The sequence below is a fragment of the Columba livia genome, chromosome 7 (assembly GCF_036013475.1).
Source record: "Columba livia isolate bColLiv1 breed racing homer chromosome 7, bColLiv1.pat.W.v2, whole genome shotgun sequence".
NCBI lineage: Eukaryota > Metazoa > Chordata > Aves > Columbiformes > Columbidae > Columba > Columba livia.
The window spans coordinates 6,566,956-6,593,541 of record NC_088608.1 but is presented as its reverse complement, the minus strand read 5'-3'; the positions used below and the strand labels follow the sequence as shown (position 1 = coordinate 6,593,541).

The 26,586-nt window shown below is 40.2% G+C and overlaps 1 protein-coding gene across 4 annotated transcripts in view; it reads left to right on the top strand.

The window, feature by feature from the left end:
- The window catches only part of THSD7B (thrombospondin type 1 domain containing 7B), a 318,202-nt gene that overhangs the window by 176,056 nt on the left and 115,560 nt on the right, over nucleotides 1-26,586 (top strand). For all 4 annotated transcript variants that reach the window (XM_065070332.1, XM_065070334.1, XM_065070331.1 and 1 more), the window contains 2 exons: nucleotides 6,624-6,756; nucleotides 8,454-8,557. In XM_065070332.1, coding sequence (XP_064926404.1) covers nucleotides 6,624-6,756; nucleotides 8,454-8,557 — 237 coding nt within the window. The remainder of the gene's footprint in view (nucleotides 1-6,623; nucleotides 6,757-8,453; nucleotides 8,558-26,586) is intronic.

The following is a 26,586-nucleotide window of genomic DNA, read 5'->3' as shown; positions in this document are numbered from 1 at the left end:
GGGACCCTCCTGAGCAGATTTGGAGATGTGAGGTCTGTTCACCTGGAATAAATTCCTCTGGGCTTCTACATTCAAAGTCAAAAGTCCAAGGCCCCAGTGTGATATGGCTGGATGTGGAATTGCTCTATTATATGACATTTCTTTTGACCAACCTAGATGTATGTAAGAGTTGTGCAAATAACTCCTGTGCTTTGTGGTTTTTCAAGGACCATAATTTCTTTGATCTAGTTGGGTAGCTTTTGCACACTAGGTGTTTAGCAAAGTTTCTTTCTAATGATCTAGTGTTGGTTTTTGTGACAATTTGTGTGTGTCATAATTGTTCAGATGAAAGCCTTCTCAGTTATCAGAATATTTCATTTTTGTTGGTGGCTTCCTTGCCCTTCAAAGATTCTCAGTGGATGCTCTGGCATAGTCCTTGTTAGATTTTACAAGAAAATGAGTTGCTTTCTAAAACAGTGAATCCTGTTTTAATTAGTAATTTATTTTTAGACTTTAAATGAGCTGCCTATGAAGAAGGAGAATAAATTACCTGGTAAATTACTTTGTTTATTAAATAATAGTCTACAATTAAAATGAGAAGAAATTAATTATTTAAATTCCTTGGCAGTGTTATCATTTTAATATAATTCTAAATTAAAACTTCTTAGATGAGGGAGTTTGCTTTTTGCTAGATCTGTTATTGATATGGCTGCATTGCAAGGTTTTCTTTTTAATTTACATTGCACAATTAAAACCTCAGCATGATAATGAAATTTCAAAACCGCTGTACATATGTGAGTAGTTTGGGGGTTTGGGTTTTTTTGTAGAAAAGTTGTATTTAATGAAAACAATATACAGATGGTGCATTACTAAGCAGATCAAGCAGGAACAGGTATTGCCTGGCAGATTTAAAATTAAATGTGTACTGGCATAAGATCAGAGCTTATGCAAACATTCAGTCACTAAATCAGGTTTACACAGAACTTTACCAGTTAAGCTTTTTGTAGTTTATCTGAGAAAACGCACCCAACTTTACCATCTAACAATAAAAAAGATGACATTTTCCCTACATTTAAATGTCATCAGACAACAGGCTGTCTTCTGGTGAAGGATTATCTCATACCTCAGAAGTGTAGACAGCAGTGAACTCAGGGCAAGAACAGATGGACAGACAACATAATTCACAAAAGAAGTGCAACTGAACCCAAACACCTGTTGGTGAGGCAGGAACAGGGAGGTTTTTGCACGTTATTGATTCTCTGCCATTTTAGATACTGAAAGGTGACAACTGTCTACTGCAGTCTCCTATAATATATCTGTTTTAATGGGTCTTTGAGGATGAAGACAAACAAGAATCAAAGAATCAATATGGAGGTTTCAGGCTATGAAATGGTTTGGATGAGCAGCATTTAGATTTTCCTCTGTCACCTCCATACCTGGTACTGAAGGTGTCCTGGGAGGTACCTATTTTCAGCATGGCTGATGTGCTCCCTGCTCTGTCAGCATAGATTTAAAATGATGAGAGTAAAAAAAAACCAAAACCAAACACCTGACGATAAAGAACATTTTTCATCTGTCTCCTGAAAGTGGATGGTACCTGTAAGTACCTCTTCACTTCTGGGCATTGGTTGTCTGGTGAGAAGGTTAGAAATTTCATTGTTGTTTACGTCTCTAAACAAGTTTACATGAAACATTAGGTAGTAACTGTCGTATTTATTTCCCCATGCCTTAAATCAGATTTGAAACAAGATGGAGTAAGTGGCTGATGAAATTCATGGCGTGTCATGATAAGAAATTCTAGTGACCTCTACCTTGTGTCAGGCAGTTTCTATCAAGGATCTGCCACTTTCATCTCTCATAAACGAACACCCAAGCAGAGCTGGTCAAAGCTGAAGACCTATCCCTTCAAAAGCTCTTGTTTGTACAAAGATACTGAAGACAGCTCTGATTTTGGCGACAAAAATTTTGGAGAGACTGTGCTTGTTATTTGTGTGTTCAGAGCCTGCGTTGACCAGACTCTACCGTTCCTTCTGGTCATGAGTAAAGGGGATGAAGCCACATGTTTCCTGTAAAAGCTGGACCAGATATTCCACACCTTACAGCGGTGAACGAGGATATCGTCCCTCACCTGAGGATGGTGATGCACCTTTCCAAGCCCTGGGCAGGGTGTCGAGGAAGCTCTGGATATCAAATGCAGTGGAAGGAAAGATGCAAAAGCAATAGAGGAATGGGAAGAGTGGTTTGATAGGAGTCCAATGACTCTGTGCAAATGGAGAGGACAGTGGAGGCTGGTGGGACAGGGAGGTGCAACTGGAAGTTGAGATAAAGCACCCCTGAAAGTCTCAAACATTGTTTAAGTTCTAAAGACAAGGACATAGAATTTAAGATGGTCTTGAGATCCTGAAGTTTGATGGGGCAAGAATAGTCATGCTTGAAATCGGCCAAAGTTTGGCTTTAAAGAGAAAGTTCTACATAATGCTAATACTCTGGAAAATCAGGCTATAGCAATTTAAAAATTATGTTCATTAACATTTGTAAGGAATGCTGTAGAAAAGCCAATGTGGAAATTCAATTTTGAAAATGGGGTTTGAGTAATGTGCAATAAATGTTGAGGATAATTTAGTTTCTTGAGGTGGAGAAAATTACTGTGGGAAGCTCGTTTAGATTTGGTACTGATGAATAGGAAGGAAGTGGCTAAGATTCTAATGGTGGTAGATAATTTGAATGAAAATCATCACAAAGTGATAGAGTTCACGATTCTTAGGAGAAGTGAAGGATGGCAATATCAGCAAGACATTTTAGAAAAAGGCAGACTTCAACAAACTGAGGGAATTGGTAGCTACACCTCCTGGGAACGTGTTCTATGCAGACAGAAGACCTGGAAGCTACCAAGACTGCACGAAGGGCTGAAGCCCTGCTGAACTTTTTATCCTGAAACTATTCTAATAGCAATCCAGTAGCACAGGGGAGCATGGCATGTGTAGGTCTGTATGTGATTGCACGTTCAAGCTTCAGGCCATGAAGAGAAAATACCAAACAGAGCTAGAGAAGCCTTTTTTTGGTCTTTTCTCATCATCAGAGTTGTTCAGAATCTTGCTTCTTTTTGATTGCCAAATTGTTTCACAAAAATTAGAAGCGAGAAACTGAGAGTGCAAATTAAGCTATAGGAGGATATTAGGTAAGAAGAACTACATAAATGGATTAAAAGTTAGGAGATACTGAGTGAAATGTTATGTTCATTACTTACTGAGAAATGAGGGAAACACAACATGGGGACTGTACAATTGCTGCTGTTGTTTCCTGTCTTCAGCCAGGAGAGGAATAGACATTTCCATAAATGAGTTATTCCCATGTCAGTGAGGGGTGTGGATAGAGAAGGAAGTAATAAAGTAATGCCAGATCATCTAATAACTGCCTTCTGGAGTGAGGAATTGCTAAATCCTGAGGAACTAGCTAAAACTCTCTAATACCAAAACAAACCAACCAACACCCGGCCCCTCACCCCATCCCTCCCCGCCAAGAATGGTCAAGGAAATTGTACATTTCTTATCCTATCTTCTTTATGTATAAAAACACAAGAACAAGTTATTACTCAAGATACAAATATTTCAAGAATCAGATTCTAATACACCGGCCAGTATGGATTTATTGTGAACAAATCACGCCCAATAAATTTAATCTCTTTTTTCTGACAGCATAGCTACTCTAATTAAGGGAAGTGGTAGATTTTTGACACATTAAACTTTTATCAGGAAGCTGAGGAACAGTGACTTGAATTAAATCACTGTTAAATGAGTACTCAACTGCTTGAAAAATCACACAGTGGATATCACTGTGAAAACAGTGCATCTCCTTTACTGCCTACCATCAGGTATTGATGCACATTGATAAGATGCCATGAGCCTTCTCCTCTCCTGACTGAAGAGTTGCAGCTTTCCTGGTGTGTCAGATGTTAGAGCCACAAAGATGATTAAGGATGTGGAGCATCTCCCTTATGAGGAAAGGCTGAGGGAGCTGGGGCTCTTGAGCTTGGAGAAGAGGAGACTGAGAGGTGACCTCATTAATGTTTATAAGTGTCAGGAGGATGGAGCCAGGCTCTTCTCGGTGACAACCAGTGATAGGACAAGGGGTAATGGGTACAAACTGGAACACAAGAGGTTCCACTTAAATTTGAGAAGAAAGTTCTTCTCAGTGAGGGTGCCAGAGCCTGGCCCAGGCTGCCCAGGGAGGTTGTGGAGTCTCCTTCTCTGCAGACATTCCAACCCGCCTGGACACCTTCCTGTGTAACCTCATCTGGGTGTTCCTGCTCCATGGGGGGATTGCACTTGATGAGCTTTCGAGGTCCCTTCCAGTCCCTGACATTCTGTGATTCTGTGATGCTCCAGTCCCTGAATAGTCTTTGTGGCTGTTCACTGGACTGACTCCAGTGTGCCCGTGTCCTTCTTCTCCTGGGAAGTCCAGAATTGGACATGACATCCAGTTGTCTCACCAGTGCTGAGCAGAGGAAAGGATTATCTCCCTGGACCTGCTGGTGAGGCTCTTCCTAATGCAGCCCAGGATGCTGTGGCCCTTCTTTGCTGCAGGAGCACATTGCTGCCTTGTGGTCAGCTTGTCCATCAGGACACCCATATCCTTCTCTGCAATGCTGCTTCCAGTCAGTTGGGTGACACATGTCCATTATTCACAATCAAACAGGGACATGAGACAAAGGGAGCCCTACAGAAAACTCCTTGCTGCAGTTCTATGTGCTATTTGTCTGAACAGCTTGCATGCTTGAATAATAACATTAGTGGATGGTGCAGAGCTGAAAGAGGCAGCGAACACAATGGGCAATATATTAAATGATATTGAAATAATTGAAAAAATACTCCGAATGTGACTCAGGAAGAAAGAATCAATTGCATGAAGACAGAATGGGATATAAAGAACTCAGTACTCTCTCAGGAACCTCTGAAGATACAATGGACTACAAACAGAATGGAAGTCAGCAGTTTGAAATGCCAAAACTCATATTGGGCTTGTCAAACTCACGGGCACGTTGTGTGTAAAAGACCAAAGGTGTTACCGTCCTATGCAGGTTGGGATTCCTTGGGCAGAGCGTTGTAAGAAAATGGGCAGCAAGATGCAATGGAACAGGACCTATGAAGAACTGTGTTTGCTTAGTTTAGAAAGGGGAAGGCTTAGAATGGATACAAGCACTTGAAATTTCATAAAGGTTATGCACCAGATGATAGGGATTTTTTTTTTTAAATATCTAGTGGACAGAAGATTGAAAAAGGTTTAGTTTAATTTACAGCAGCAATGACGTGGGCTAGATTGTAAGAAAGGGCTCTCTGTGAGGCTTTACAGGAGCTGGATCAGGTGTCTGAAAGGAGACAGTGGGAAGCTGTGGAGCTGCCTCAGCTGGGAGCAGAAGGGGGATCGCCCTGGACACCCCTGTCCTGCCTCGGGGTCACACCTGGGGTGAGCAGCCTCCTGCCTGGTCCAAAGTTCCTTTGTGGGGATCTCACAGTGGTGGCACATGTACAACTGAAGGCTTAGAGAAGTTGATATTTTTAGAGCCAACCATTTTTACTGGATCTGTACTTGTACTTTGTGTTGACAGTGTGACTTGTCCTGATTTTTTCCTTCTACTCTAATGCGCTTTAATCTTGATACTGCAGCTTTATCTTGAGCTGGAAAAATAATACTCGTAAGTGGGCAAATTTACACACCGCTTTTCTCTCTTGGACAGATTTGCTGAAGCCCACTGTTAAAAGATGTTTGCCTGGTCTGGATTCATTTATGGAGTTCTGCTGAGATCCCTTTTCCATTTTCTGTCATGTCTTTCTGAAGTGTGAATACAGTACTTGGCGAAGTACTAATGCCATACACAGCAGTTAAACCAGCTCTCAGTTTGTACTTACCACTTACCCGGCCAAGAATTGTGTTTGCTTTGGCTATAGAGATATATAGATAAATCTTACCCTTGTCTTTCATGCTGCATTCTGTACTGTAGATTTCGTGACCCGTGTTTCTAGATAGATTGATCTTGCATTGACTTGGGTTAAGTAGAGAGTTAGCCTCTCTTGTTGCAGTGGTTTTGCTGTCAGCAGGTTATCATCTGTAATTTTTAGACCCTTAAGGTGGGTTACTGGTAGCAGCCTGAGACCATCAAAATGTGTCTTCAGAAACAAAAGTTTCCATTATGGCAGTTTGGTGGGGGCTTTTTTGTTTTGGTTAGTTTGGTTGGGTTTTTTGTGTTTTGTTGTTGTTGGTTTTGTTTGTTTGTTTTTTGGGTTTGTTTGTTTTTCCTTTATTTTTTTGTCCACCTGTTCAGGTGTTTGAGAATTTGCTTATACTTATTTTCTTGTCTGACTTGATGTTCTGTTAAACAGACATTTTTTGATGCATCTCTTAGGCTTTGATTTATCAACCTTCCAGGTGCTGTTCTGCTGAACTACTGGTCATTTTAAAGCAAGTAATGGTAGCTTTCGATCCAACATACCATTCCTTCCCTTCTTTGTGTAGTGCCAGAGTGCTCATAATTTCAAAATATAAATGAAAGACAAAGCATGTTTTTAACCAAGACAGCTAGATCATGTAACTCAGGGTATGGAATGTGTATGTGTATGGAATGCAGATATTTTTTCTTTATTTTACAGGCAATGCTACTGCAGTTAAGCAGTCCCGGTACAGGATTATCGTTCAGGATGCTGCCAATGGGGGACAGGCGTGCCCAGACACCTTGTATGAGGAAAGAGACTGCGAAGATATTCCCATCTGTCCAGTTTATAGGTAAAAAGTGTTAGCCTGGAATCAGTCTCTTGCTAGTGGGTATCCACTTGTCCAGAAATGGCTCTTGTGTGATTATCCTACACAATTTTCACCAGAAAACAACATAATATTGGAAAATGCAGTGTTATAAAGAAATAATGTACCTTGCACAATGTGTAAAAGTAGAGTTCAAATTGGAAATTTCAGTAGATCTGGCATTATCCTAAAAAACACCAGTAGACACAGCTCCTAGAAATAGTAACCTCAGGGTTCGATGTGTTTAAGGAAGCTATTACTGGGAACTCCCCGCTCAGTGTCTCTAAAAATCAATGTAAGCTATTTTGGGACCACAAGCACTCAACTGCCTTCATCATAATTGTATGCTTATTGCAGAAACTCTTGTCTTTTCCCCTGATGCTCTCACTCCAGTGAATAATATGCACTTTAAAAAATTCTGATTAGACAAATAGTACAGCAGGGTGATTACTCACTGCTCTTCATTAAAATTCTGTGACCCATCTGTTATACAATATTAGTAAACAGAAAAGCATTATATCTTTGCATATAAATCTCCAGCCTGTGCATTCTGTAGGATGTGGTGATGCCAAAGCAGGAGTCACACTGCTCGGCTCTGCCAGGCTCCGTCCCACATGGTGCCATGGAAAGCTGTGTTCTCCTGTTCAAAGCCCACTGAAGATGTTTCTTGTGTATTTTCGGTGACTTTGAACCATGCCCTACAAAAAATGAGAAAGGGAAACTTCATTGGAGGGTGGTATGGCTTTCCAGAAGGTGAACCTTGCATCTGCATTTCAGTTCACAATGCTTATTTCAGGAATAATTAAAACCTTTCCCCTCTATTTCTCCTTAAGTCTCCACATTATATAAAATAGAGTAGAGTAGAGTAGAGTAGAATAGAGTAGAGTAGAGTAGAGTAGAGTAGAGTAGAGTAGAATAGAGTAGAGTAGAGTAGAATAGAATAGAGTAGAGTAGAATAGAATAGAATAGAATAATTTCAGTTGGAAGAGACCCTCAGGATTGTCAAGTCCAATCATAACCTAACTCTAGCACTAAACTATGTCCCTAAGAACCTCGCCTAAATGCCTTTTAAACCCCTCCAGTGATGGTGACCCCACCACTGCCCTGGGCAGCCTGTTCCAACATCTGACAACCCTTTCTGTGAAGAATTTTTCCTAATATCCAATCTAAAACTCCCGTGGCACAACTTGAGGCCATTTCTTCTTGTCCTATCACTTGTTACTTGGGAGAAGAGACCAACACCTCCCATGCTCCAACCTCCTTTCAGGTGCTTGTAGACAGTGATAAGGTCTCCCCTCAGCTCCTGTTCTCCAGGCTGAACCCCCCAGTTCCCTCAACCGCTCCTCATCACACTTGTGCTCCAGCCCCTCACCAGCTTTGTCGCCTCCTCTGCACTCTTTCCAGTATTTCAATGTCCTCCTTAGATGAGGGGCCCAAAACTGAACACAGGATTCAAGGAGGGGCGTCACCAGTGCCGAGTACACTGGCACAATCACTTCTCTAGTCATGCTGGCCACACTATTCCTGATACATCCAGGATGCTGGTGACCTTTTTGGCCACCTAGGTACACTGCTGGCTCACGTTCAACCAGCTGTCAAATCATAATTTGTAACTAAAGTTTTTGCTTCTGTGGACTGTTTTCCAGTTTTAACCACTGAATTGTTAACCTTTTCTCTGGCAGGTGGAGGACCCACCGCTGGGCTCACTGTGTGCTGGTGCCGGATTCGGTGAGACAGGGTGTGCCGGGACAGAATGAGGCGTGTGGACAGGGGCTGCAGTCGAGGGGTAAGCCTTCTCCATACAGCCTCCGAATATTTAAGATGTTGGAATGTGGCATTTAAGTAGGATCTTCACTCTTTTACAGTAGCTAGTTTGGAAATCAAGTGACTGAAGCACCTAAAGTGTTTGAGAAGTGGACCCACTGTACAGTTTTGTGCCTGTGCTGGAGGTTAAAGTACTAGTAGCATGATAGTATGCTTGGAGTATAGTAGGGGATTTATGCTTGGTATTCAAGTGTCTTTACAATAACCTGCTCTTCTGCCTAAAGGTGAAGCATGTGGGCTTTAAAAGAATCTATCTATAGGCCTCTGTGAAGGAACCCTTTCTTGCTGCTAAAAATGGAATTTTAAATTTTAGTAATAATTTGCCTGAAGCCAAATTTTCACTAAGACTATTGGCAAAATTCAGTGTGGGTAAAAGCTTTGGGCTCCTGCCCTTGGCGTGATTAAGCGCTTGAAATTACAGCGAATTTCACTGTTTAGAGTATGTGATCAGCGTCTGTAGTGGCTCCTGTAGATGGCTGGAGATTTGGCTGTTACCAGTCTCCTGGGAAATCTAATGAAACCTTTAACAAAAGGTTATTTTTATTGAAAAAAGAATTACTATACAGGTATGTTAACCGAAGGAACTTGACATAATAATTTATTCCTTCACAAAGGTAGAAACTATTCTTTAAAGATGAAGTGCATTTCTTATATAACCTGGAAACAAAGGAAAAGAAAGAAGAATCCTGACAGTATGTGGGCTGTGTCTGAAAGAAGAAATGTTTTTTAAACTAAAGCTCAAAGGAATAAATATCTTTAACTAGGTTTTGACCACAAGCCTTTCCACGAGGTTTTCAAAGAGAATTCTGTAAATTGAGATGTCCTAAAATGTATTCCTCAGTCTCTGTGTGGAAGGATGGTAATCTTTATGCTCCAGTAGGTGCATGAACTTTCTATTAATCTTACTCTGACAGAATTCAAAGGATAATAGAAGAGTACAATGCTTATTTTTACTCTGTGGAGAGTCCTCCAACAATTACATAGGGTATGTGCTGTTCTGGAGTAATCATGGAAAAGGAATCTGTTAGTCTGATGTGTTTAAGCAAAATCTGTTTCAGTGCCATGTTCACTTTTTGTAATTAGCTGTGGGTTTTGTAACAGCTTTGGTTTTCTTAATTACATATAGTTGATAGAAGCAGTCTGCTACCTATTATTGGGGATGAGAGGGGTTTCAGGAAAATGAGTTCTCAGATGAAACCCATAGAAGATGATTTTCAAGGTATTTCCAGTGAACAAGTGGAGTGACCTGCACGGAAAGGGCAGCTGAAACTGAGCTGCTACCTGACCGTGTCACTTCTGAAAAACACACTGCTGGATTTTCAGTGAGTCTGTGTCTTACCTATAGAAGTGTTTAGTAAGGGAAGCTTTCAAAAAGCTGCTGTTGATACCTCACTTTGCTCTACTTGAGCTCTTCAAGAGCAGCAGCAGCAAGTGTGAAAAGGTGCTGGGTATTGTCAGGTCAGCCAAGGGTGGTGTGTGTGTGTTCAAAGACCTTGCGGGGTCTCTTCACCTTGTAAACCTCGACAATTCCTCTCGTTCTTCACCATAGAGGGGGGTCTTTGGAGATATTTTTGAGATAATAGGTAAGGTGGGGCTGAGAATTTGGGCTTCTTCAGCCTGGAGAAGTGTCTAATGGGAGTGGGGTTCACAGAGAAGATGAGCCACACTCTTCTCAGAGGTGCACAGTGAAATAACAGAAGATAACAGTCATAGGCTGTGGTGAGGGAAGTTCCCAGATCACCCAGACAGACTGTAGATTCCTTGGAGATACTGAAAACTCAATGGAATAAGGTCTTGAGCAGTTTCTAACTTGTGGTCAATCCCACTTAGAGTAGGCATTGGAACTTCGGAGATCCCTTCCGTTCTAAGTTGTATTGTATGACTCTGTGAGTCCGTGGATCTTTTCAGGGGAATCCGTGCCATCAGTGGAAGAACACCAGATGTTATAGATTGATGTTTTCCTACAATGTTCAGGCATCCTACAAATGGGTTTGCATTCGAGGTATCACCACCCTCCACACAGTGATTGGCTTGCGTAATGTGTGAGTGTCTTTATCCAGTAAGTGCTTATTCTCCAAAGAGTATTTATTATGTATTTGCCTGATTTCTATTTTAACATGTAACAGCAATTACCCTTTTACCACTGAAGATAATCAGTCTTGTCTTCCTTAGAACGTCTGGTTTTAGTGTTTTTTGTCTTTTGCTCTCCATATCCTGACTGTCACGTAAATAAGAGGACTTCAGTTTTCAGTGACTGGCATATCTAGCCAATTATATAAGAACACTGAATTCATATAAATTATTTCTAAAGAAAGCAAGCACATGTTTGTGTGTACCTATAAGAATGATGACTGTGTTGAGGGAGGAAAATTGGGTCTGAAATTACTTTCAAGCTTTATTCTTTCTCTAGATTTGATTCTGAGACACTTACAGATCTTGTTCCATGAGTGTTTTCACTGAAATTGCACGTAAATGTACTATGTGATGTGCAGTAGATATCAGAATTTGCATGTGAATAACAAGCAGAATAGCCAAAGATATGACAGCTGCCTGAAACTTCAGTTTTCATGGCTTTATCCTGGAATGATATTACACTAATTACAGTAGCCTTTCATTTTGGATATCAGCTTTAGTGGGCTGACTTAGAAAACAGTCATGGAGGTAAGAGAAAAGTAGCATTTAGACCTAAGAAATATGGTTTTTACTTAAACTTCATTAAGATGTGATTTGCAAAAAGCCTCTGAGATAGGACACTCGAGTAAAACAGGATGGGGATGTTACTGTTGCTTGACAGTGACACAGACAACATTTCTAACAGTAAATGAAGAGCTTTACAAGCTTTTCTATTGCTATATAGCTGTCATTTTCCTCGACAAGTGACTAATTTACTAGAAGGTGTCAAGACTGTGAGAAAATTGCTTCTGCTTTGGATGCCCTTCAGTGGCTTTACTGTTCTCTGATGTTTGTGATGGAGGATCCTTCAGAAATGACCTCTCCCTTCAGTGCTGACATGAGCAGCCACCTTAGACATTTACATTTTGGGGGAAAAAATGTGTTGCTCATTACAAGGGATTGTTAAGGTTTAATTAGTGGATGGAAAGCCTGTTTTAAGCAAGTGTCTTTGAAGGCTGCTTCAAAAGCCACTGATAAAGTAAATAGATGTGTATTAAAGACCAGGGTGATGTAATGACACTCTGCTTTAAAAACTAGTCTTGGAAATACACTGACAACATAGTTATGAAAAAAGTAGTTACTTTCCAAAAGCAAGGAGAAGCTGCAGCAATGGAACGTGTCATATCTTATTTTTCCTGCTCCTGACACTTCGTAACTGTGATTTGACCCTATCTCCCCCCCAGCAAGTCCATCTCAGAGCTGTAGCTCCCCATTGCAAGAATACAGAAATGCTGTGACACAGATCATCAAATATTCTTAGAGAATAATTTCTTGGTTTATGTACAGGAAAACAACAAACCCACCAATGTAGTAATGAGAAACCACTGCTCTGCTTTGAAGAAGTGCATCCTCCTTGGCACACCTGCGGTCATGGGGTGGATCGATACTCGCTATCCTCATTGAGCATCTCAGTAGGATATTTCTTTTGGTATGCTCTACTATCAGACCACATATGATGTATTCCTTTCCTTCTGCAACTGTGTTGTAAATTCACACCACGAGGGCCTTGCGAAGATGGTTGGTGTTAAATATAATCCGTTTCAGTTGAAAAGTTGATGTATGAATTGACATTGAAAAAGTAGAAGGCAGGCAGCGCCAGACTTGAGGAGTTTAAGATTCCTGTCTCCTCCGTTGCAGGTTTCTGGCTTTTGCTCTGGAGCTTCTGTGAAAGCTATAGGAGTATTGCAGACAAAATTGGTTTTAGACTGAGATGCAGATGAAAAACTTATCGTTATGGGAGCAAAAATTGTAATGATCTGCTACCTAGGCTTTCTGAGTGTGTCTAAATGCAGTGATAGTTCCAGTAAAGTCTCTTCTAAAATATAGGCAGAGCTGTGATTACTAACAATTTGCAATAAGTTAATGACTAAGTTAACATTTTACGTATGAAGATGAAAGGATGAATTTTGGTATTATCTGTTAACATTGCATCTACACAAATTTTTCAAACAGGCATCCTTTAGCTGTGTTATCTAGTGTATTATCAATCTATAACACAGCAACTGCAATATACATTACTGTTGTTTCTGCTGGAATTATTTTATGGTAACCTTTTTATGATGAGCCATGCCATCAAAAAAGCATCAGCGTTACCTTTTTTTTTTGCTCATAACATAGTCACGCAACAGTTCTTATCCTCTGTTTTGTAAGTAGTTAATATAACTGCTGATTAGCTAAATTAACAGATGCATTTGTCGTAATTTGAGTTGCAGAATGCTTTTGCCCTGAAGTACCAATTTCAGGACATACGTATTAGAATCTTGTTATAATTTACAGGCTAGAGGCAATGTGCTAGCCTAAAGTTTACAATGAATACATTTATGAGAGTAAACATGGTGAAGGCACGGACTGCTTCAGTTCAATGTTGATGTTTTATGAGCAATGCTCTGCAGCACAGTCCAATGTATAAATCTGTGCAGCCGATAGCAGCTTACCTGTCATCAGGAGCTCCCTCCAAGATTAACTTTGCCTGGTAGGACACTGGCACCGTTGAGCCTTATTCTGAGTGATGCTGGGGGTCCATTAGGTTTGTCAGTGTTTTTTTCTGATTATATTCGTCTAGGAAAATGGGTGGTTGCAGGGACACAAATGGGAGCACAGGGAGCTGAACTTGGGTGGTCCCAGCCGGCATCATGGTCTGGAAGGCACTTGCCTGGCAGCTGGTGGCATTGATAGCAAATAAGTGAGGGAAAAATAATTACCAGAGTGAGGACAGGAGCTGAGTCTTGTTTGTGTTACCTTTGAAAATAAAGTTTGCGAAGCAAAATCTGTCTAGGATGAGAATTGAGGTGCTGGGGTTTGGCTTTCCAGGATGGAGAGCTTGAGTCTGTTATCAGCCATGTCTGCCTGGGGCTTCGCCAACACTTTACGCGTGTAACCATTCTACATCATATTGCAAATTCATAAAGTACCTGTTATTTGTGTTGTTATTTTCTTGTCACTGATAATGTGAATTTTAGCTCATAAACACATGGAGAGTAATACGGTGATAAGAAACAACCGAACCAGAATTGATTTACTATTATTTGTTCTTGGTAATCTGATTTCTTTCCTTGACGAGGCAGTGGGCGGGAGGTTAGGCAATAAGGTGAGCAGAAAGCAGCACAGATAATATTCCCTTGACTTTAGGAGGACATCGAGTCCAGTCCAACGTGACATTCTCCCATGTGCAATAAGGAAGTGTGACCTAGAGAAATGCAGAATGAGGTGATTGTGCAACTTGTTGAAAAAACCTCAAAGCTCTGCTCTCGGTTGTCTGCTGTCAAGCAGGAAGGCTGTTTCAGATTGCTGCCCGTGGGGCACACGTGCTTTTAACTGTCTTCTGTATTTTCACTGACAGTGGGTATAATGAACTGGAGAGTACATCTGTAACACCTCTAGGTAATTGCGAGTACTTTGAAGGGTGGGCCAAAACCACAATATAGATAGATTCAAGCGTTCTCTGAAATCAGAAACGTGAAATTTTTGTTAAAGACAAAAATGTGCAGCACTCACATATGTGGAAAGATGGGCAGCGTTATTGAAGAGGTAACCCTGGAATGAAGAGTTACGGACTACATGTTAGCAGCATTACACTGTTGTAAAAAACGTGCATGGTAAAATAATATATTTTACATATTTCTTCTGATCTCTGAGTTCCTGAAATTTGCTTCCTCAAATATATTTTTAACAGGTAATGTTCCCTTTTTTGTTCCATAATACTTTCTGCCACTGTAAATCATTACAAACAATTAAGGTCAAACAAAAATGTCAAAACTTTCTTGTAATTCCAATTCCTGGTTTGCCTACAAATTCAGAATAGATTAGGAATCTTGTCTCAAAATACCCAGATTTATTACAGAAACAAATGAAATATTTAGGAGTCTAAGCTCCTAAATGAAAATTTCTTTAACTTCATGGAAATTTACCTCTGATTTTACATAGTAAACTTATCTTCAGTCTTGGTGAGCTATGTATATCTGCACACGGGAGTTTTTGATTTGAGAGATTTATCATCACAGTATGGATGTTTTATTACCCGAGTCTGTATTGTTTGTATCTGATTTCCAGCAGTTTACCTATAGGCTTTGATCATTAAATTGTTTCCCAAAGCCTGGGTTTAATTGTGGATTGGATTTGCTAGTAGATTAGCTTCATGCAAAAATGTGTCACAATATTTCACAAAGGGGAAAACAAAGAAAAATTAAGGAGGAGGAGACAATAATACAAAACTCATCTCCTTTTGGGAAAGCTGCGTTCTTACCCTTTCCTGCTCTAGTGGCATGAGGAAGATATCTTCTCCCAGATGGACTTTCCATGGGATTTATTTCAGTTTTGGAACATTACAATTGACTGGGAGCAGGAGGAGAGGGGAAAGGATAGATGGAGGCTATGTGAGAAGTGATGGATCAATCTTTCTGAGCACTTCATGTCTGCCTGAGAGATTTCTGCCGTTTAATTTATGAGAAATAAAATCACCAGCTCGCATAGAAATAATCCTGGGCCTATTTCTTAAAACCTGAGTTGTCTATGTAAATATGCGCATGGCTGTACTGGAGTCTGCTGCTGGGTGCTGTTTCGGGGAATGGAAATTCGTCCTCATATTGTATTACATCCCGCTGATCTCCAGGTAATGTGTTCCTACAGACCCATTTTTCTTTCCTTAGGTCTTAGTTGATAGGACAAGGGGAAGAAAGATTGATACCGATTGTGCCGTGACAGGTTGTTCAGAAAAGAGTGATGGTGGGCTGCCCTCCTTTTTTCACAGGAGATGTCAGCAGGCATCACAAGATGCTTCGAACAGTGCTACTGTATTTCAGACCGGGTCTGGCCCGGCTTCCACCTCAGGTATAGCTGCTGTAAGAGTGTTTCATAGGTGATAGGAGAATTGGCGTGACGTTACTTTATAGACACTAACTAACAGCAAGAGAGACTCCAACTCACTTCTGTCACTGTAGCCTTATGCCAGCAACATAAAAATTGAAGGGACTCTTAGAGAATTTGTCCTGACAGCAATCTACAGCACAACATTTTGTCCAAAGGCAACTCGGTAATCTGTACACTTGCCGTAAAATAAAGATGATGAAGACTGCATCAGATAAATTCCATATATTTGATTTCCTTCAAAAACACGACAGTATATTCCACCCTGTATAAGGAAATAAACAGGTTTTCTAGCTTAACTAAATACTGTTTCTATCTGATAAATAAAACAAATATCAGCATCGTAGTACTACACACAGCATTTGTTTTGTGGGAAAAATAAAGCCTTGATCAAGTAGAAAAGTCTTTTGAAGCCAGAAGGCATAAACACTGAAAATGTATACTACAAGCATGTACCAATAGAGGGATTGTTAAAAGATCAAAATAATGAAAAGTAAAGCAGAGTGACATCAAAGCTTTCCAGGCTATGTATTTCTGCCTTGATTAGGAGGAAGGAGGGAAGAAGTGGGGAAAGGAGGTTTTAGATCAATAGGAAATGGCCTGATCACCTCAAAGTCAAAGACAGCACCATCCAAATGTGTACAATTTACAGGAGTTGCTAGAGCATCTCAATCATAAAAGTCCCAAGTGATCTGACGGTACTCGCACCATATTTAACAGGTACAGAGGGAGAGTTGAGATCATCTTATCTGAAGGAAATTCCTTTTTAAATGTAAGGGTAGATAGATTTTCATTTTGTCTTTCATCCCTCTGATTAAGTTCAGCTCTCTTTGGTCCTCCTAAGATTTCTTTCATCTAGTGTGTAGTCTGTATGATCTAAGCTACTCTCGTTGGTGAAAGTCGTTTTTGGGGTCTTTTTTTAAATGATGGATTGTCATTAAACAGAGTATAGTAGATGAAAGAAGTCCAAGAAGAACCAAACTGTGCTGAGACTTACTCAAGAGGATGAAAGACATAATGAGGGACATAATGAAGAGCAATCTCTCCCTCAAACTGGAGACAGGCCCTTCCAATTATGACTTGTTTTTAGCACCAGCTTCCTGTGATTTTAAATCCCAGTTATGAACAGTTGATTCAGGCTTTTTGTACAAATCTCGGGAAATGTTTATTATGTGAACAGCAGGCCTGGGTGGTCATGCTTCATGGTTTGTGCAGAGGATGTTATAAACTATAACAAGAAATCTTTTCTGTGGCCACGGATGGGTTGTAAGCAGAACTGATCACACAGCCTCTTGTGCTCCTTATCAGAAATAGAGGAGCCATTTAATCCTAAAACTCTGTGTTTCGTTGACTTAGAACCTTGAAACATGAGGGTTTATAATCCTTAATATTTTATATGAGCTCATGTAACTGTCACTGTAACTAGCTATAAAAATATCTGATTTTTTCATGTTCCTTCCAATCTTTTGGTCTCTGTCTGTGTCTACCATACCTTTAGTTTGATGGGTTAACCCTGCAGTGAGCAAACTATTTTAGTTTCTCGATGATTTTCAATTTAATTGAATCATCCTTTGTTCTTGAGACATTTGAGGCCCGTTTGCTCTCCTTTTTTGTTTGCCACTTTATATAACGCTTTCATGTCCCATGTTGCAGGCAGTCCCGTTCAGTACTGATTTAGATCTACTTTTGCTTTCATAAAATTTTAATTTCCTCCTTGCCACGGTTGTGCTGTTTACAAATCCAAAGACAATTCATGCCAAAGCTGCTGTGCTTCACAGGGAAAATCGTTAAAAATTCATCTGTGCTGAGCAGGATAAGATCCAGGTTCTCTGGAAAATAGCCTTAAGGAGAACTTTGCTTCAAATAGACACTGCAAGAAGGAAACCTTGAAGCAGGACTAAAAATAAGTTTATTTAAAAGCTTTTATACTATTAGTTATCAGGAAAACACGGGAGACGTTTTTCTTTACCAGAATAACCTCTGCTTTGGCCATAATGATCAGAGTTAAGCAGAATACCACATTATGAGAAATTCCAGAGTCATTAACTGAAAGGATAAATACCAGTCGTTTGTTCTTACAGTACAGTAGTACCAAAGGGTCTTAGTTTGATATTTATTTTACCTACCTGAAGAAATGGACAGTTCCGGTTGAAATGCTGATCCTGCTTAAATCAATGAAATATTAAAGGACTCCATCAGTTTTTTGGACCGCAACTCCCAGCCCTCACCCAGCAAAGGTAAAAGGGAGATGTTGAAAGGAATGCGGAGTCTGATTTATAGCAGGTATTGTTCATGTTCAGACTGCTGAGGTTTGGATTGCCTGGGGAATTTCCACCAGAGGAGCTTGGTAAATGTTGCAGTTTGAATTTTCCCTTATTCTGCGCTAGTTAGAAAGAACTTCTTGCTGGAAATTATGAACCAGGTTTCTTTGAATAATTAAGTACTAATACTCAACATGAATATTTGCATCCTAAATGGCAGAGCTCATCAGGGTGGCTTACCAGAAAGCTTCAGGCACAAGATTTGTTAAATGTGACAAACCACAAAGGTGCAGGAGGAATCCTGATGTCATGTTCGTTGAATCTGAATTTGTATATTTATGTTGCTCAAATAGCTTTATCTCTGCAGTAGAGGTTTTAGACATGAGTTTTCAATTTCAGAATAAATGAATAACCTTGACTCACACTACCTTTCAAAATTCCCAGCATCTTTCTTTCAAACGGGTGCAGTAAAGTGACAGTAGAGTAACTGGAAGTGACGGGGATACTTATGAAGTGCTTGCACTTGAGAGACTACATCAGGTAACTGTGAAATGGTCAATATTACATTTGCTTTACTGTCCAGTGCTGCTCTTTTCTGTTGGCACCATTTCTAAATATGTTCAGAAGTACTGAGCAGTGTGTTTGCTGCTTTCTAACCGGTCTGATGATTGCAGCAGTAATACTTCCGAGCATTTTTCCTGTTGGAAACACCCCTTCTCCCTTTTCATTAGCAGTATTGTCATTGATTTGCTACTCAAAAGACTCAGGAGAAGATTCCGTCTTCTTTATATTATAATAAATCAAGAGAAACTTCATCCAAAAAATTGGAATTCCACTGGAATAAAATTACTACACAAGAAAAAGCCATCTCTGTGCTTTGATGGCAATAGATAGAAATGAAAAAAATGTCACCTTCTAACAAAGATTTTTCTAAAGTCAATTTTTTTCCTGACAGCCGCTGGTTTTGCCTGGTGCATGCATCATTTATTAAAGGATCGCTGATATTGGCTTTGTGAAATAAGGAGAGTTTCAAATAATATATTCTGATATTTGACAGAGTTTTCCCAAAGTAGGATATTTTGTAATGTCAAATTTGGATCTTGGATGTGAAGCCTTGTGGGTAATGTTACTTTTTACCACTTTTTCTGGTCAGTACTATTGTTCCTACTTGTCAGTTCACTGTAGTTTCAGTTCTGCAATCGTTTATGTTTTATTTGGTGTGTGCCTCAGGGTGAGTGAAATTTTTTCAAGTTATCTCTTTTCTACTGTCTTTTGGATATTGACTTTCTGTATCTTGTTTTTATCGTGGTCTTTGTGTGGGCAAAGGAAACGCCTGACCTAGAGGTACGCAGTATGAGGGGACCTAACCGACCTGTTTAAATGTGATAGGCTCATCGAGGGCCATTGACTTCAGCATTTGTTTAATTCAAGCTGAAGTAGATCAGCAGGTCCTCAGGGGATGTGTGGTGGGAGAGGGCAGCACTCCCCACCACCGCCGTGTGGTAGGAATCCATGGGCTTCCACAGCCTCTGCCCTTGCTGCCCACCAGCCTTCGCTGCTGCCCTATTGCATCCCTTGTGCTCTGGGAGGGGCATCTTAATGATCACAGTATCACAGTATGTTTGGGATTGAAAGGGACCTCAGAAGATCATCTAGTCCAATCCCCCTGCCAGAGCATGAACGCCTAGGTGAGGTCACACAGGAACATGTCCAGGCGGGTTTGAATGTCTGCAGAGAAGGAGACTCCACAACCTCCCTGGGCAGCCTGGGCCAGTGTCTGTCACCCTCACTGAGAAGAAGTTTCTTCTCAAATTTAGGTGGAACCTCTTGTGTTCCAGCTTTGTCCCATTACCCCTTGTCCTATCATTGTTTGCCACCGAGAAGAGCCTGGCTCCATCCTCATGGCACTCATCTTTTATATATTTATGGACATTAATAAGGTCCCCCCTTAGCCTCCTCTTCTCCAAGCTAAATAACCCCAGCTCCCTCAGCCTTTCCTCACACGGGAGATGCTCCACTCCCTTCAGCATCTTTGTTGCCCTGTGCTGGACTCTCTCCAGCAGTTCCCTGTCCTGCTGGAACTGAGGGGCCACAACTGGACACAATATTCCAGGTGTGGTCTCACCAGGGCAGAGTAGAGGGGCAGGAGAACCTCTCTGACCTACTGACCACCCCCTTCTAACCCACCCCAGGTACCATTTGCCTTCCTGGCCACAAGGGCCCAGTGCTGGCTCATGGTCATCCTGCTGTCCCCCAGGACCCCCAGGTCCCTTTCCCCTACACTGCTTTCTGATAGGTCATTAATGGTATTGGAGAAAATCAAGTGGAAATTGGTTTGTTAGAACTGAGCTACATGCAGGTGTGAAGTCTTGAGGAAAGACTCAGAGAGCTCAAGGGTGGGTGTTGAGAGGATGGACCAGACTCCTGTCAGTGGTGCCCAATGACAGGATGAGGGGCAACGGGCACAGACTGAAGCACAGAAGGTTCCATTTGAATATGAGGAGAAACTTCTTTACTTTGAGGTGCCAGAGCCCGGAACAGGCTGCCCAGAGAGGCTGTGGAGTCTCCTCTGCGGCGATGAGGAACGACGCATACAGATGCAGGCAGATACACGGACACAAAGTTCTTGTTAGCGACGAGAGCAGAGCCAGGCAGACCTGAGCTGACTTTTATTAACAGTTCTCAATTTATAGGTTTCCAGATGCGGGCCTGGGCCAAGAGGTTAGACAGGATGTTTTTTCAATAATTGTTATTCCAAACACACCACACTAGTGTCTGTTTTCAGTCGCGTTCCCATGCATATCTTGTGGGCTGTGTTCTGACCCACTCATTCACATGCCCAGGCCCAACATTCACACATCATACATATGGCAGTGGTTTTCTAGCCCAAGGTATCATTCTCACCGGCCTGTGCTATCACTCCTTACACTCACAAAAAACATACTTCTGAATAACCTGTCCAAGGCCGTTTAGCTGGAACCGCACATCCTGCCATTCCCACACATCTCTGGAGACATTCAAACCCACCTGGACACCTTCCTGTGTGATCTGCTCTGGTGAACCTGCTTTAGCAGGTGGGTTGGACTGGATGATCTCCAGAGGTCCCTTCAACCCCAGCCATCCTGTGATTCTGATTTAGTTGCTCTGTTTTATTCTAACCCCCAGAGCATGTGATCTGGCCATGACAGATGTTGTTTGCAGTACATGGGGGAATTTGTAGGGCAAATCAGACACAGTGTTTGTGACAAGTTACTTTGACCAGCATGTGCTTTTTCAGGACTACTATAAAATGACTTGTTAGTAGAACCCATAAAAGTCCCTGCCTGTGAGATGGATGGGTTTTGCGCGGGTGACATTGCTGGTGAAGTTGCATGTGAGCAAATCTCCAGACAAACGGGGAGTACATTTGTGCTTTAAAATAAATAAGTATCTTCAGTGCCTAGTTTCATGGAGTATAAATTTTCATGTAATCTAAGCACATCTGCTCATAATAATTAACTTCTGTGGTGTATGAAAGGAAGAGCTACATCAGCTCTATGGTATGATAAGATGGATTGCTTTCTATCTGTTCATCATAATGATTAATTGTAGTATTTATAGGAAAATGGCTGCTTTTTATTCATTTTTGTTTTTAGATCATGTATCTTGCCTTTTTTAAAGCTTATTTAAATGTAAATACTCTGCAAATCCGTTATGAAAGCATAAACTTTCCGATTTTAAGTGCTTTGATGAAGAACAGGGCAAAATATGTCTCAGCTTAAATTGTCTTATCTCCAGACTTTGAAAGATGCCTGTCTTTCTTTCCTAGTGAGATCAGTTTCACAGGTAAATGTAAATATTGCAAGTAACCATGAAAGAACTTTAGAAGGATTATGAAATTTCATTTGACCCTGAGGGCTGGTGTTTCCAAGGGGCAAACTTAATAATAATGAAACATTATCAATTTGCACTTGGTTTTGCAAGTATTAAATATTTACTATGAGAGAAATAATCATCTGATGTGTTTCCAGAAGTTAAATGTACTTAATTCTCAGGCTTTAGTCCTGTAAAATTTGAGTACGTGCTTTGTGGAATGTGAGCTTTCAGGTTTGCAGTAGAAGTGATGGATGTACAAATACAGCTGTCAATTAGCACTAACCTGTGAAGTAGGTTGATCAGAGGAGCCTAATGATCCAGTTGTATTTTCTCCCAGTGCAGTAATTTTCTTCGTGCATTACTTGAGAACAAGTTAATATTCATTGTATAGGTGAAGGTCAGCCACAGGTTTTTATTGGTGTTGAGTTTGCACACTAAGAATGGTGGAAGCAAAAGAAATGATGCGTGGAGGGCGTTTATTGAGCAAAAGTCTGAAACTCGGCTAAAGTTGCAGGAAGTGTGTACAGAATTTAGCCTAGTATTTAAAAATCTTTTCTGGGTTGCTCAAATCATATTGATTAAATGCTAAACAAAGTACTTTTCTTGAAATCTCACAGTGACTGGCATGAACTCCCTGATTGAATTATACTGCAAACAGAGCACTGTAAGGGAAAATGTCTTTACCAGTTACAGTTATATATTTTTTTAAGTGTTTCTTATTAAAAAATCCATCCCAGGATTTTCTCAGAAGATAAACTAGACTCAACAAAGAAGTTAATGCAAAAATAAGCTATTGCAATGGCATCAATGAACAGATAAAATAAGCAAATAAGCAATTTGCAGATAGAGAGTCAACATCCCATGAAATGTTTATAAAGGTAATATTTAAGAGCTCATAAAATCAAATTGTATTCAGATACAATAACAGAAGTCAGTAATAAACCAGTGGTGAATCAGGTCCAGAGAGAATCATAAAGCAAAAGGCTCTATTCCATTTCAGAGGTTCTCTTCAGTGCTAAGCATACTATATGTTTTATGGCAGCTCCAGCTAATCTTTGCTTACCCAGTTACTCATAGTTAGAGTGTGCACATACGAATCAAACTGCTAAAGGCATGTGCTTTTTGATGCAATATAATTTAATTATTAAGAAAGTCATTTGAATGTCATTTTGGATTCACGGTGCTGAGCATTTTTAGGATTTCTGTCCTCAAGGAAACAAGTTATTGTAAAATGAGGCTACTGTTCTTTGTTTTCTTTCCCAGAGTCCGTCAATCTATTACAGAAAGGAAGATCATGCATTTCGACTTTTTGTTTTGTTATCTGTGGCAGTTGTTATCTGCTGGATAATTATTTGTTCCAATATTTCTATGCAAATCAAAAATAAGCTGATGGGCCTGTGTTTCCATAAGCACCATCTTAAATAATAAAAATAAATAGAGCCGTTATGAGGATAGGCAGAGCGTTTGCTGGTAAGTTGCATCTCCTCCATGAGGTCTCAAAAATGCTCATTCTGGGCACATCAAGATCAGTTTCTATAAGTTTGCTGGAGACAGAATTCATTAGGACAGACAATTTCAAAATAGCTGGCTTCTCCGTGGCAACAGTTTCCCCAAAGAGGACCATGAGGCCTGAGATTCTTGCCTTTTTCTTTAGCTGCTAATTGTCACCCTCCTGGGACTGCAGCTGATCCGCTCAGGGACCCGGTGCTGCAAACTTGGGCCAGTTTTCAGTGCACTGGGCTGAGAGTGTCTGGTTTTTATCACATTCGCAGAAGGATCTTTTGTTACCTTTAATGCCCATTGCTAATTCTGATTTTTCCATGCTTGTGCTGCAATCTTCTGCTAATCCGCAGGAACCTGACCTAGTTCGCACTTGTTTGTTTGTTTGAGGGCAGTGAATAGCTTCTGACCGAGCTCAGCTGGTCCCTGGTATGGCAGCTGATCCCTGCCATGGCTGTGCCTGTTCCCTCACAGCAGAGCTTTCACATTGGCCTTTGTCTTTTTCTCACCAGCAACTTCATTTTTCTTTACCAGACCAGCTTTCCAGGACACCTCACTTTAACGCATTTATATGAATGTGGAAGTCCACTTGCCCATTCCAGCTGTGTAATGTAATCACAGAATCACTTCAGTTGAAAGAAACCCTCAGAATCATCAAGTCCAACCATAGCATAGCTCTGGCACTAAACCATGTCCCTAAGAACCTCATCTAAATGCCTTTTAAAATGGTCATTCTCTTTCAGTGTGCCCTCCACCCTGACGTTCTCCATTGGTTCCTCCTCGTGGCTTAGGGTCTAGATGAGTAGAGTTTACTCTGTCCCCACCCTGACACACCAAATTTTACCCAGTTCACCAAAACAGCCTATGAACTGGCTATATTTCCTGAGCTGTTCTGCATTCCTGTAGCACCAGATGTGAAGGGGTGTGGATGATGTCCTCAGACTTTTTCCACAAGCTCACCTCATTTGAGGTCCTTTTTCTAGCTTAGCCCTCTTCCTTTCCCTTTTAAGCATCAGCTGGGCATACAGTAGGTCAGTGTTCTCTACAGACTAACCCAGAGAGTGAAAAGGTCTGTAATTTGTAGATGAAATAAAACATATCACCTTTATTTGCATGTCCTTCCAGAAGAACCGTACCCCTTTATGTTACTGTTCCAATCACATGAATTCACCTCTTAAATACAGGCTACAACAGGAATTTATTCAAAAATGGATATAACTATGTAAAGTCTGGTTTTTAACGCTTTGTTGACTAAATATAGCTTCATTGTGCAACCTAAGTTGTCTTAGCTGAAGGATAATGTAGAGATGATGGAGCAGCAGTCACAGATGGGGAGAGAGATGTGGGTGCATCCCTGGGCATCGCCTCTGGCAGCGCTGGGACAAGGGACATTGGGAAGCCATCCTGGTTCTTTATTTCCTTATGTAAGTTACTCTGAAAAGAACAGAATATTGGTAAGAGGTGACTACTGTTTGCTGTTTATTCAGTGTTTTTGTAGATGTAGCAGATTTCTTGTTGATAAAGGATAATTCCGTTTTTGGAAGGTGATTACGTATAACACGTTTGTTTGGGATTGTTACTGAAGATTCCCCTTGTAATCATAATGGAAAGTATGTTAAACGTAGTTTTAAACATACATGATAGAAAGGTAGATAATAATTTGAAACATTAAAGAGTTAAGCATTTTCTCACTTCTTCACAATCTCTGCTCATTCTTTGGAGAGAGGACTGGCAATCTTGTGTCTTTTAACTTTAAAGCGACCTGTGTCCCTACCTCCAGCGTACACTTCTTTTTTCTAGAATAATCTTATGTAGCAGCATGAAATGGGCTCCTGATATATTGGACAATGTAGAATACAAGAATCTATGGAAAACATCATATAAATCTCAGCTCTTTTTTTGCATATTTACTGTAATGGAAAACCTTGTAGTCCCATCAAGACTTCTCATTTATTGATAGCAGACACATCAGGTTGGCAGCTCATCTTTTCTTTTTATTATTAGAAAAATCTTGCTGCATTTACTGAGTAGAGAAAAAAAATATATGTGTTTATAGTTTGGATGGTTGCACAATTCTCATCACAACCAGGAGATAATCTTGTAATTTGGGGTGGTTTTTTAAAGCTTTCACTGTATTTTTACAGTTGTATGAGTAATTAGGATAGTGAGTTAATAGTTAAAATCGCCATTTGGTGCATTCCTTTATTATTTTCAACAAGTGGAGAACAACTTTTTTTTCTTAAATCTTGGTGTAATCAGTAATATTACCAATATTATTTTTCAATACTTATTTCTTTACCGTTTGACAAATTCCAATTGTGTGTACATTGTTAATCATGCACCTTCAATATGTGGCATTTAATTTAGTATTATTCAAAGTGTTACTTTTGGTCCCTGTGTGGAAGACTGTGGGGATGTCTTTGTTTCGTGCACCTAATGCTTTATGAGATAAACAAATAAGCAATTCAAGCTTTGTAGTCAGTGTGCTACATAATGACCTAGTCATAATTCTTGAATCGGCTGTCAACACGTATTAAATCAGAGCGTCTATTTGAAACAGTAGTATTTCATGAGATGCATTTGACAGTTCATTATCTTATCTGTGAGAACTCCTTTCTTCCTTCATCTTGCCTCCAAACCAATATCCCTGCTGTTGAACTTTTGGTAGAAGTCAAGGTCACAGCTTTGGAATCAAGTTATATATGGGAATTGCCTGTCTTCGCTTTGAAAATGTGAGTAAATCAAACGTACTGATATGGTAATCTAAATCTACAGTGTGTTCTCTTGCATTTTATTGAAACTAAAAGATTAGAAGTTTTATTGACTTTTAAAAACTGTTCATAGTAAAACTTCTTTGGGAAAGTTTCTTAATAAACCGATACAGATTTAACCCTGCACTTAAAAAATCCCAACTAACCAAACAAAAAAACCCCAAACAAACAAACACCACACCAGAATGGCGGTACATTATACCAGATATATATGTATATGTATATAAACCTACAAGGAATGGATTGTGTTTGTGTGTATTTAGGTAGAAGTGTGATGTCTATGTAAAATAACCAAGTAAATGATCTTCAAGTTTTCTGAAAGGCAGCACAAATACCTTGTGTTTGTTGCAGGGTCTGTTCCTTGGAGAGGTCTGGGGAAGAAGGGTTTAGTTCAGTCAGAAAGCCACCTTTTTTTCTCCTCCAGATTTATAATTTTATTGTAGGACAAATGTCGGGAAAGGGACTGTCTTAATGTGGAAGACTGATGCCATTTGCTTTCATTCAATTAAAGGAGGCTGGAATACATCTTTGCTTTTGATTATACAAACTGTAGCTAATGTATAATGTAA